The 13576-nt window shown below is 29.0% G+C and overlaps 1 protein-coding gene across 2 annotated transcripts; it reads left to right on the plus strand.

The window, feature by feature from the left end:
• The first annotated feature begins 10691 nt into the window (after nt 1-10691).
• On the plus strand, nt 10692-13025 carry WRKY56 (WRKY transcription factor 56). 2 transcript variants are annotated; one of them, XM_006584393.4, is made up of 5 exons: nt 10692-10912; nt 11067-11123; nt 11453-11788; nt 11890-12006; nt 12110-12838. In XM_006584393.4, the coding sequence occupies exons 1-5, from the start codon at nt 10835-10837 to the stop codon at nt 12458-12460; spliced, it is 939 nt and encodes a 312-aa protein (XP_006584456.1). In that variant the 5' UTR covers nt 10692-10834; the 3' UTR covers nt 12461-12838. The 2 variants fall into 2 exon arrangements, with proteins under 2 accessions (XP_006584456.1, NP_001237558.1); NM_001250629.2 differs by having other exon boundaries at nt 10716-10912; nt 11064-11123; nt 12110-13025.
• The last annotated feature ends 551 nt before the right edge of the window (nt 13026-13576 follow it).

A 13576-nucleotide genomic window follows, 5' to 3' on the forward strand; every position in this document is an offset into this window, starting at 1 on the left:
ACGAAAAAACAATACAGTACAAAAATTGTATTTTATTTTGTGAAATTTAATTTTTTTATATTCTATTTTAATTCAAAAAAGTAAATTTTGGTTTTTTTTTATTTCACTTCTCAAAATCAAACAAAGATAACTTGAGAATTGAGACAATTAAAAAACTATAGCCGCCCTAATTAGGATTGTGACAAATAGGGGGCTCATAAACATAAACATCAATGTTATGCTACTTGCCCAACCAATCAAAATCAAGGAAGAATAATGTGAACACGTGCTCACAATAAGACGCATGGAATTTGAATTCCAAGAGCATTCGTCAACCTATCCCTGACATTAATCAAGACATGTGAATTGAATGTAAATGCCCTAGACCAACTTTAACGGACGGGTTCAATACTCTCTTTGTTTTGACTAACTGTTTCTAGTTGACACATTTTTCACTCTTTTTACTCTCTCCTCGAGTTTTTTCTTTTCAGCAAACAATTTACCCATGTTATGTTGAATTTAATCCAAATATAAGTAAGAGTATTGTTAGTACTAGTTGGTTAGAGTGTTAGTTTTATACTAGTTTCTGTTTTTTGTTGTAACAGTTTTTTGATAAAAACACTATATAAAAGAGTATATATGTAAGTGCTTGATAAGAAAATATACATAAGTTTCATTGAAATATATTCTTTGTTCATATCTGTGTGTGAGTGTGAAATGGTTTATTCTCCAACAAATTGGTATCATAGAACTCTAAAGTTCAAGGACCCGATTGAAGGTGTTGCAATGGCTTCCGCAACAAACGCTGGTGGATTCATACATGTGTTACTAGTTCTTGATGGCAAGAACTATGATCAATGGGTTGTGAGGATGGAAGCGATTCTTGGCTTCCATGAGATTCTTGGCATTGTGAAGGAAGGAATCTCAGAGAAGAAGAAAGATGATGCTACAATTATGAAGAAGGACTTCAAGGCAAAGATGATGTAGTAATTATGAGGAAGGAATCTCAGAGAAGGAGAAAGATTTCTAGCTTGCTCTATCAAGTTCTAAGGTTTTAAAGCATTTTCCAATACTAAAAAGTCTAACTACACATACAAATGTGTGATTAAGCCACAAGCATATAAAATAAGCATAGATAGAACTGTAGGGGTGGGAATAGGTCAGGCCAGGCTTTGAAAGGCCTGAGCCTAGCCTATGATGAATCTTTGAGGCCTGAGCCTGGCCTATAGTCTATCAAAGGCTTTTATTTTAGCTTGGTCTGACCTTTTTAAAAGTCTGGTCTGGCCTGATAGCCTTTTTAAAAGTCTTCTTCACGATAAATATTTTATATTTTATAGAGTAGGAACGTAATAGGAAATTTAAAAAAAAAAAGTCAATCAAAATAATAAGGAATATAAAAGGGCACATGACTCACACCTAAATTGTAATTAAAGTCATTTATTATAGGAATAGAAATTATGGAGTAGTAATGTGTAATCAAAGTCTGATAGTTTAAAAAAAAAATTAATTGTATCCAAAAAATAATATTATATATTGGTATCCAAAAAATTATATATATATATATATATATATATAGGTCGGCCTATCAGGCTTATAAGGTTTTTTAATAAGCCTAAGCTAGGTCTATTTAATTTAATAGGCTTTTAAAAAAGTTTGAGTCTACCATTTTAATTAAATATGTCAGTTCAGACCAAGTTTTATGTAGGCCAGGTCGTAGGTCCCTGTAGGCCGGCCTGACCTATTCTCACCCCTAGATAGAAGCAATGAACACAGAGAAATTAAATAGATAGTAAGAGTATTACATCAAGAGATTCAGTAGTAACCCCCCAACAAAGAGACTTAGTCTTCTATTATAAGCAAAGCTACTAAACTACAAGAAATAAACTATTTTTGGTGAAAGAAATTGGAAGAAGATGATGGAGAATGTCTTCTCTAACCTTTAAACCCTAAATCTCTCTGTTTTTCCTAAACTAAGCTCTCTTAATTTGCTGCTCCAAACTCGTTCTCCACCAACCCTAAATCTCTCAGTTATCAATTTAGCTAAAAATCCAATCTCACATGGGAGAAGTAAGCACATTGAAACCAGATTCCATTTCCTAAGGGAGTAGGTGAATAATGAAAAGCTTGAAATGACATATTGTTCAACAGAAACTCAACTAGCTAACATACTAACTAAGGCAATTAGGCCTAACGGATTCGTAAAATTGATAATAGAGTTGAGAGTTATATCTTGTAATGATTTGATGTTATAACAAATTTTTGATAAAAACACTATATAAAGGTGCATAAGTGTAAGTGTTTGATAAGAAAATATACATAAGTTTTATTGAAATACATTCTTTATTTATATCTACGTGTGAGTGTGAAAAGATTTATTCTACAACATGATATAACTTCTATGAATTTTCCAATCTTTCTTCTAAAGGCTAGATGGGTATTAGATTCATACCTAAATTTATATCCATTTCCTTGTTTTTCATATTAGTAATTGCATAAAAAAGAAACCTTCTACGAATACACTCTAGATTCATATTGTTATCTTTTATTCTTGATGTCAGAAACATCGTAATTTCTTCAACATTTTTCTAAAATGAAAATACATGTCAAAGTGACTCCAACTTGAATAACATATGGTTACGTGAGCTGCATTAACCATTAGGAGCGGGGGCAAAAATTTTGTTGGAGTTAAAGCATAAAATAAATTAATGAAAGTAAAAAAAGATAAGAACATATAAGGGAGTAAAAGAAAAGTCTTAATTTATTATTGTTTAGTTTTCACTGTAGAATACTGTGTTTGCATTGCATCATTTTCTTGTTTTGACATGAGTTTAAAGGATAACATATTTTACGAATATTAGTTCCAAACACACACACACACACACTAATACACTACAGACAAAAAAGCTTGCAAGTGGTGTCGACTGCACGTGAATATAGAACGTGTGACGTTCTGCGTGTGTTGAAAGCCCACATGCTTATAAATCACAATCTATTAAGTGTATTTTTTCTTGTCTCATATATAAGCAATAAATTATTATTTTTTTAATCTCAAATATAATTAATTTTCAATTGCATGTGTTTAATTTAATGAGATTATTTTTAAAATATTATTTATTTAATAAGGTTAAATATATATTTTTATATTTGATATCAAATTTTAATGAAAAATAATTTTAAAAAAATATTTATTATTAATTAAAAATGACACAATTTAATAAAATTAACTAATTTTTCAATGACTATGAAATATATTTTTTTCTTCTTATAATCATATCGGAATACCTATTTTACTTTTAATTTGGTTGAGATAGCCGATGGGGTCACCTTTGTTCTATTACTGTTCCTTTTTCGCCTGGAGTCATTTAATTTTTTAAATATGGTTACTTTGAATTTTAGGTATTTGATAGTATATTCTTTGTTAGTTTTAGATTTAAAACATTTTTTTAAATTCAGATTACAACTTATTAATAATATGGATGGATTTAGACACAACATGCATGACACATGTCACTTTAATTAAAATAATTGTTAATATGATATGAATGAAGATATATTAATTACCTTAAAAAAACAGATATATGTTACGTCTGTTAAATAATAAAAAATACATTTTTAATATATATATATATATATATATATATCCTTCCGTGCAGCATTTGAAGACTGCATTTACTTATTGAGTCCACATCAGCAACATATACATTTGAGAAAATTGGTCTCACTTGTTGATTTAATCAATGGATCGTAAGTATGAGTTTAATTTTCATATACTGTTTGTATAAAATTTATAATATTAATTAATTAGAGATCAATTTAAATATAAATTTTAAAATGATTATTAAAAAATAATTCATCACAATCATAATATAATATTTTTTTTACATTGTCAAGAGTCAAGAAATTTTAATTATTTTTCATGAGTAATGATTAAAAACTAATAATAAAAATTATTAAAAATCACAGTAAGATTGCAATGAAAATTAAGATGACGTATACTGATATTTTTTTTTAAAAAAATATTTTATATTTTAATTCCTTTAAGGCATTATCCATAATCAAATTTAGGGGACGAAAAAGATAAGAGTAGTGTTAGGGAAGATGCGTTTAACCGGATCTTATTTAGTTAGACAAAAGGTAAAGAATAGAAGGTACCAAAGAAATGGACAGATAAAGAGAAGCCGACATGATGTCGTGACTAGTATGAGCAATACTATGTGGGACATTGCGTTGAATATGCTTATCTCATGCATGGCATCACTTTTCTTGACCATTTTTCTCTTCAACTGGGTCACTGTTTTTGGTTTAAAGTAATGGACAATGTGAAAAAGGAAAACTAACTCAATGTATGACAAAACAAAGTTAGCATAAAGATTTTAGATGCACTTTTTTTTTGGTGTGATTCTTTATTAAAAAAATATTTATAAAGTACTATTTAGAAATAATGCACTTGTTATTTGACATGATTAAATTATTTATAGCATTTATTGAAAAATACAATTAATTAAAATACTTCTTTCTAAGGTAGCATGTTTTTAGGATAGGATGTTAAAATTGGTTGAACTTCTCATGTCAATTCATTTAATCCAATAAAATGGATTAGGTTAAATTGGTTCATTCAATCCTCACAACTTGCATAAATCCACTAATCTAACATGTTATGTTAGTATTGAGGATGACATGTAGGGTCTAGATAGAATTCTATAGTATATGTTCTTGTATATTTATGTTTTTTTATAAAAAAAAATACTTATATCTTATCTCGTATCTACACGGATAATAACTTTAATCATCATTTTTGTATCTGTTGAGTACTTATGTATTGTACCTGTGATCTATATTTTACCTATGTATAAAGTTAATAAATTAATAAAAAAAATTAATTAGAAAAATTATTACAAGTAAATTAAAATTTCTCTCAAATAATTGAAACATAAAATTAAAAGTATCTATTCATAATATTAACTTTGGTCCTCTCTCTCTATATATAAGTGGTTAAATTAGTTAATTTGTCATAAATTTTAATTTTATTTTAAGACTACCCATGTGATGAGAATCCAAAAACTATACAATACAGAGAATTATGATCAGGAGTAGGACCAAACTGTTAGTGAATATTCTCTATCAAATGATAGCAGACACACTTAACAAGGCACAATGGAGAAGGATGAAGGTCCTGAGATAGACGCATTACTAAGAACATTAATTATTGCTGAAGGCCCAAACTAATTTGAAGGTCCATGTTAAATATGTTTTATTTTTTATTTATAATTTATTTTCGTTGTAATTTTGACCCAAACTGTTTTAAAGGCACATGTCTATTTCTATATTTTCGTTCAAATACTCTATATGTATGGATTTTGTTCTCAATAAAGGAACTTTTGGCATTTGATAAAATTTTGTGAGAGCTTCTCTCTGGGTTTATTGTTGAACCAATCTTATCAAGGTAATCTTTGTAGTGTTTATCTTGACTTATCTTTCTTCATTGGAAGTGACGTCATCCAAAACTTTGTAACCTATATCAAACGATCCGTTCATAATGAGGATCACATCACCATGACATTAAATGGTTTAAGAGGTGATTATTTTTCAAAGATAATTTTTTTTAACCAATGAGCATATATTGTTTAATTGATAGCTCAATAAGTGCACTGATTTTCATGGAGAGATGAGTGTATATCACTAATAAACCTCATAATTAATTTGGGATAAAAAGAAAATTTTAGCAATAATATACTCTTATGTTTCTTATAATTAGGATCAAGAAAATATTGTATTTTATTTCTTATATATATGATCAAAGATAGTATTAAAAAAAACAAACATAACATTGATTTGTCAAAAGTTACGTCGTAAATAAACATTACAATTATAATTATCTAACATAACAAATATAAGTCATTAAATAAGTACAAATCTACACTACTAATTAAATTACCAAACACACAATATCATTAACAATTTAAAGTTAATCTTAAAAAAATTATCAACAAATTCATAAATTTATATATAAAAATAAATAATAGTTCAATATTCCTAATAAAATATAAAACATATTTAATATAAGGCATATTGAATTAGAATTCACTATATGTTAGACTATCAATGTTAGTCATAAAATTATGAAAACGTAATTTTTTTATATAGAAATATATATATATATATATATATATATAATATAAATTTATTTAAATAACATATTTTAATATATTAATATTTAATATATATGATGTATATGTGTAGGGCAGGATGGATGGATACTTTATACATATATCCTGACTGATTCCCACAAAACATTACTAATAAATACCCATCCCAATCTCCAAAGTCAATAAACAAGTAATTACTCACCTAGCTTACAAATATTTTTTAGAATACCCAAAAGATTTGGGTCCATTTTTCCATCCCTACATGTCACGGACTCAAGGTTAAGCTAGATTGATCTACAAGGTTGGTACTTTTTTTTTTGTGCGTTAAGCTTTTTACAAATTGATTAGTTAAACATTATTTGATCAAGCATAATGTTTTTATGAAGTATTAATTACACATTTTATGTTATTTTCGTTACTTTACATTATTTAACTCTCGATGATACTTTGTAAAAAAAAAATGTGTTAAAACAATTTAGTAAGATTATATCCTTGCTATTTGACATGATTAGATTATTTATAGCATTTATGGTAAAATAATTAATTAAAAATATATTGGTTAAAAGAATTAACACAAAAGATAATTTGAAAAAAAGTCTTAAAAAGAGACAAATAAACTTTAAAAAAAGTGTCTATGGAAGTAGGAAACATTTAGTTAAATTTTGAAACTGAATTATTTCTCTCAATTCTATGATGATATCGATCCGTATCCTAATTATTTTCGAGCCACTTGGAAATGTTTAATTATTTTCACTTGTTTAATCTTAGGTGTCAGGTGTGTATATTGAGATTCAACATCAGCGGATACATGATTGAATTACTCGATAATTTTAATGAATTAGACAACCCCCTCTTTTAAATTAAATTCTGAAATACCCAGTGGATTAGATCTCAATTAATTTTAATATCTCAAGGTGTTCTAGTATTCCAGATATGAGGGATCGAGATAATCTATAAGTACAAGGCAATAAGAGGATTTTATATATATATATATATATATATATATATATATATATATATATATATATATAAGTTGCTTATCACGCGGCTACGTATGGTAATGCATTTTGATTATTTTGAGAGAATGCACAGCCGACATAGATTGACAAAGTCACAGATGAATCTACAAAGTCGTTCTGAAGTCAAATAATGTGTGATTGTTCCCTGCTCCTTCCCATTGATTTCGTACTTTTTTTTCTTCCCTTGAATTGAAACCGAAAAAAGCCTCATACACCCACTCTCTCTCTATCTAGTTGCCTAAAGCCCTAAACCAATCAGATAAAACCCTATTTGTGATCGAAATCAAACCACAAAAAGAGTCAAAGACACACACCACCCATTATTGTCAGGTGTATGGTCAACCAGTCTAGCAGTTGAGCACTCAAAAAAATTGCTATTAAATAGTCTTGAACTATTATATATTTATTGTTGTGATGAATTTATCTTTATTATATGACATGCAACTAATTTTTTTAATTCATAAAAAATAATAATACTTAATTATATATTATATGAAGATTAATTGAAACTTTAACAGCAGCTTTAAGATTACATGTTAGCATCCGTATCTTTTGATTATATTTTAGCTTGTATTTATTCTGAAATTCTGAATGAAGTAAAATAAGTATATTTTTCATAAAAAAAATTAATTGAAACTGAGATAATTTGATATCACCTAACAATATTTTCTGCCAGTTCATGTAAAGACAAATAAAAAAACACCTTGTGGGTTGAAGTTGAACCGATTCATTTCTTTTTTTTCTGGCGCATGTGTTGAGAGGTAGAAGCACAAACATTTGAATTCAAAGGACTAATTGTCAATAATTGATTGCTGTAATTAAATGGACGTGGACATGTGAGAAAACCTGTCGATCGTCTATATGAACGAGGCCGCAAGAAAATTCTAGGGTTTGGTTTTCTGGCTTCAATTCAGTGGATTGACTAATTGGCTCAATACATTACCGAGAGAGATCAGATCTAGCTGGTTGGCATGGCCAAGTGAATGCTTCATATTATTAATTTGGTCATGGTCCATCAGTGGGTCTCTAAACTTTCTTATACGTCTCTCAAATTTTACTGTTGTTTTATTCGATCTATCCTATGAACTTTTTTTAATGCAGGATAATTGATGACTTTCTTCTTTATTTTATTTTATTTTTCAAAATCGAAGACTTAATTTGCTTAACACATCTTTAGAAAATTATTTCCTGTTAACCCCCTATTGTTATTCATGTCTACTATTCTCTGGATAGGACATGTTATGTGACAACTCTTACACTTGCAAAACACAGGTTAACTCTTTAATTATTTACTCTCAATTATTTTTTTACCAACATATTAATTAAGATTTAATTAACTAACATTAATAGCAATCACTCCATTTCTATTTATAATAAGATCCAAATTAAAAATGATATTTATCTTTTTATAACACTTAATCCATATTGTCCTTTTGTATTAGTTATTTTTATATTAAAATATTTTTAATTACTGTATTGATAAATAATTAATTAGAAGAGAGAATAGTTCACACAGAAAGAGAGAGAAAGAAGAGGATTAATAACATGATAATTATAAATATATATATATATATATATATATATATATAATAAATTTATTTTTATCAACTAAATTAATTATTTGTATTGAGTTTTATAAATACAAACAAGAGAAAATATTATAACTTTACGGTTTCTTTAATTGTGAGGATTATTATTTTTTATTTTTCTTTCTTTTAGTAAACCCAAAAGTGAAAATTAAATACAGCCGTTAACATTTGTGTGAGAAGAGAGAGAATATAGGGGGTAAATAATTTATAATAGTTTTAGAGGAATTTATAAAATAAATAGGAGAGGTGATAGTGTTTTTTATATATTAAGAAATCATAACTAATATGTTGGTCAAAATTAACTGAGAGTAGATACTACTCCATCTTTTATAAGCAAAAAAAATTCAAAACTTTTGTTCTCAAATTAAGTAAAATTTAACTCATTTTAATTTATTTAGTGAGATTATGTTTAAAATACCTTTCATTTAATAGGAAAGTTATGTTTAATATCAAATTTCAATGAAGAATAATTTAATTAGGAAAATAAATTGTTTTTTAATTAACAATGACATAATTTAATAAAATAAATTAACTTTTTTTAATAAGAATGAATTTCATTTTATTTTTACTTATATAAGGGAAAGGAAGTAGTATTATCTCTTTCTCATATCTTTTAATGTTTTAATTTTTTATTTTATTTCTAAAACATTTGATGCTTTAGAATTTTAAAGTATAATTAATGTATTTTCTCAAATATAACCATATTTAATACTCACTACTTGTGGTACAAGTATAAAAAACTAAGATATTAAATAAGGTTATTTTAGTTCAAATATAATAATTTTCAGTTTTATTAAATATTTCTTAATTTATGTGTGTAATAATCTTAAACATAAAAAAGATACCGGAAAGAGTAGTAATTAATAAGAATTTTTTTATAGGGGATAATTAATAAGAATTAAACTGTGTACACATGATAAGAATTAAAATCGCGTAGCCTGTGCAATTTCATTTGTAATTTTCTATCAAAGTAAAATCTTATGATTTTTTTGAACGTGAAACTGCACTTACACACCCTTACTACAATATAGGTCCACCACCGAATGAGAAAGTGTCTATATATCACCACAAATATATTGTGGCAAAAGTGTGTGTTACGCGTAGAAGATAGAAAGTAAATAACTCAAGTCTGCTCTTAGAAAATAGGAATAGTTGAATAATACATGCAACATGGAAAACGTTTGAAATAGCTAACGTAAAAACAAAGAAAGAAGGGACCACATACAGAGCACCCCACTGCTACTTTTGTATTGTGTTGTGTATTTATAAAAGTAATTTAAAAGAATGAAGATAAGAAAGGAAGACGACACATGCCTTCTGCCACTCCAGAAGTTATTTTAATCTTCATATTATTAAAAATTAATGAAGTTATTTATATAAATATCTCATTTTGGGAGTGAGATTACCCAAACAAAGATTTTAAACAAATTAAACACTTCTCTGTAAAAAAAAAAAAATTGATTTCAATACATACACACATATATATGCCAAGATCGTAATCTTGTTCGGGTGACACATGGGCCCTGTTGAACCCACAAGCTAATATTAATTGATTTGATGAAGATGTGATATTTGACTTGGAAAATTGATTTCAATCCATTTTATATATTGTATCAATAAATTCACCGTCGTCATATTCCTGTCCCACCTATTTTCTTCTTCTATTATTATTATTTAGAAAACAACACACGGATCCACACGTTCATCTTATCTCTAGACTCAGTACTCATGACTATGTATTAAAAATAGAAACAAACAAACAACAACTAAATAAAAAAGAAAGAAAAGAACAGGAACAGCTTCATGGTTAATTTATAATGTTCGTGCATGCCAGATCTTTAATTAAGCAACAAGTGGGTTATTATTTGATTTCCCAAGTGCATGTCTCTTTCCACTGAGTTTCCTTGCTCAACTAGAATTCCTCTAGTGCTGCCTCCGCTATCTACCTCTATATATATGCTCTTATCTCTCTTTGAATTTCTGAAACTTTCGGGTCTTATCTCCTTGCAACATACTACTAAGCTAGAAAGACATAAACAAAGTGGGTTGATTTAGATTTGACCAACAGCTTTTGCTACCTCTTTGAATTTTATTGGAAGACATGGATTGTTCATCATGGATTAACACTTCCTTGGATCTCAGCATTAATCCTCGCAGAGTTCATGAAGAAGCTGTTCCTGTAAGTATTAAAATAAAGATCGAATAATCTTATATTATTCTTCTTGCGAGCATTCCCAGAAGAAGCTCTTATGGGACATGTTTTCATTCAGAATAGTATATAGTTTGATATGGGGAGTTATTAATCATTGATTGTCGTGTGTTGAATTCAGAAGGTGGTAGAAAGCAAGCTTTTCTCTTTGGGAATGCCCAAGTTTAACGTCGAAGAAGAGGTTAGTTGAGCTAGTTAATTAATTGATTTATTTTTTACTTTCTTCAAGATCATTTATCAGATTGTAGAACAATTAATTCAAGGGCATGTTTACTTTTGTTGTTTCAATTGTTTTTATTTTTAAAGATTTGTACAGAACAGATAACTGTATTCTGTGCGAATCTTTGAAAATAAAAAAGAAATTGAAAACAAAGTGATAATCTTATAAATTAAAAGTGAAAGAAGAAAATAAAAACATGAAATGAAAACAGAAGTATATGATTCTTTTGGCTAAAAATATACGAGATAAAGGGTCCTAATATATGGATGGTATTGTTGGTGGCATTTCAGTCTACTAGTGACTTGGAGGAGGAACTGAAGCGGGTGAGTGCAGAAAACAAGAAGTTGGCCGAAATGCTCTCAGTGGTGTGTGAGAATTACAACACTTTGAGAAGCCATTTGATGGAATACATGAGGAAAAATGGCGAAAAGGAGGTCAGCCCAACATCAAAGAAAAGAAAGTCTGAAAGCAGCAACAACAACAACAGTAATTTGATGGGAACTAACAATGGAAACTCAGAGAGCAGTTCTACTGATGAAGAGTCTTGCAAGAAACCAAGGGAGGAAACCATCAAAGCAAAAATTTCAAGAGTTTATGTCAGGACTGAATCATCTGATACTAGCCTTGTGAGTCTCTTTACTAGTACTCTCCTTTGGTTCTTTGACATAGCATAGACTATTTAAATAGGGTAAGTGTTTGACAGATTTTTCATTGTATGTGGTTTTAGATTGTGAAAGATGGATACCAATGGAGGAAATATGGACAAAAGGTGACCAGAGATAACCCTTACCCTAGAGCATATTTCAAGTGCTCTTTTGCTCCAAGCTGCCCTGTCAAAAAGAAGGTAAATATATATAACCAAGTGCTAACTGGTTTGGTTATTCACATGTTTGTAGGGAAATGGATCTCAAGCTAAGTTGGTTTTGCTTTTTCGTTTGGTTATTCAGGTGCAAAGAAGTGTGGATGATCATTCTGTTCTGCTTGCTACTTATGAAGGGGAGCACAATCATCCTCAGGCTTCTTCCCAAATGGAAGCAACATCAGGTTCTGGCCGTAGTGTGACCCTTGGTTCAGTGCCTTGTTCAGCATCTCTCAGCACTTCCACTCCAACACTTGTTACCCTTGACTTGACAAAATCTAAGGGAAGCAACGATTCCAAGAGCACAAAACCTAAAGGAGATTCACCTAAAGTACCTCAGGTTTTGGTGGAACAGATGGCTACTTCTTTGACCACGGATCCTAATTTTAGAGCAGCACTTGTTGCTGCCATCTCAGGAAGATTGTTGCACAATAATTAAATGGAATTTTGGTGAAGTGTTGATAAGTTAGTGTCATTTATTTAAGTATTCCATAAAATAGAGGTCATTCTTTAGAGCAAGGGATCTCTCTATGTAAATACAACATGGAAGGCTGGGACATATTTGATCCTTTAAAGTGGAAATAAAGTTCCACTAAGGATAGATGTTGAGCTGATTAAACAAAAGAAAATCAAACTCTCTGCTTCACCCATCTGCCTCATCACGATGGTAAAGATTTAGCAAGTCTTTTCTTGGCCTATATATGTATCAATGATATCTCAAATTAAATTTCATAGTAGGTTGTAGCACACATTCTCTGAAAGATCTTTCATACAGTGCATCTCTACGGCAATTTAATTTCTCCTTTTTCTTCTCTCACTACTCTCTTTGGCAAGCCAACTCTATATCTCAAATGTTTAATTGTACAGACTCGGCCTCCAAGTCCTAGTTTTAGAATTTTATTTCAGAAATTATATTCTACATCGGTCGAGTATTGTAATTTGAATGCAACTCACAACATGGAAGAATGAAAAAAGGGGGACCACATGATTAGAGTTTTCGATTCAATGATTGATATTTTGAGTAGTGATTCGTAATAATTGAATTTTAAATTATGAAATTGATTTAGGTTTATAGCTGTGTCAATTGATCATATAATTCCTATAACGCATTGTGTTCATTTTTTATGAAAGGTAAATTGAAATACAATTTATGTTTAATCTAGGCACGTCATACGATTAAGAATGGTCGTTTATTGAAAGCAAATCCTCGTCAATCTAACATAATTTTGAGTTTCTCTACAATATCTACAGTGTGTTGCACAAATCTTAATTTAACAGTAAGACAACAGTTGACCAAGCAAAAACCACGCAATTTTTAGGATGACCCTGTTGAGGATTTCAAATGAGATTAAAATATGGAAAATAATAGTTTTGGGTTAAAAGGAATTCAAATGTGATTTTGAGATTTCCTAGTGAAAGCTACATTAATCTTCGAAGATTCAGTGTTTTGTAGACATGGAAAAAGAAAAAATTGAGTGTTCCTAGCACTCTTGCATCCGTGATCAAGATTGCAACAAAGTCTCTAACAGAATATTTCTTTCGAACAAGACAATAA

This window comes from Glycine max, chromosome 8 (assembly GCF_000004515.6).
Source record: "Glycine max cultivar Williams 82 chromosome 8, Glycine_max_v4.0, whole genome shotgun sequence".
In the NCBI taxonomy this organism is placed as follows: Eukaryota; Viridiplantae; Streptophyta; class Magnoliopsida; order Fabales; family Fabaceae; genus Glycine; species Glycine max.

What these genes read in the sequence shown, in the direction of transcription:
- WRKY56 (NM_001250629.2), top strand. Translation starts at nt 10,835, where the DNA reads ATGGATTGTTCATCATGGATTAACACTTCCTTGGATCTCAGCATTAAT. An exon ending in TTCATGAAGAAGCTGTTCCT is followed by an intron (nt 10,913 to 11,063) that starts GTAAGTATTAAA and finishes TGTTGAATTCAG; the next exon opens with AAGGTGGTAGAAAGCAAGCT. An exon ending in AGTTTAACGTCGAAGAAGAG is followed by an intron (nt 11,124 to 11,452) that starts GTTAGTTGAGCT and finishes GTGGCATTTCAG; the next exon opens with TCTACTAGTGACTTGGAGGA.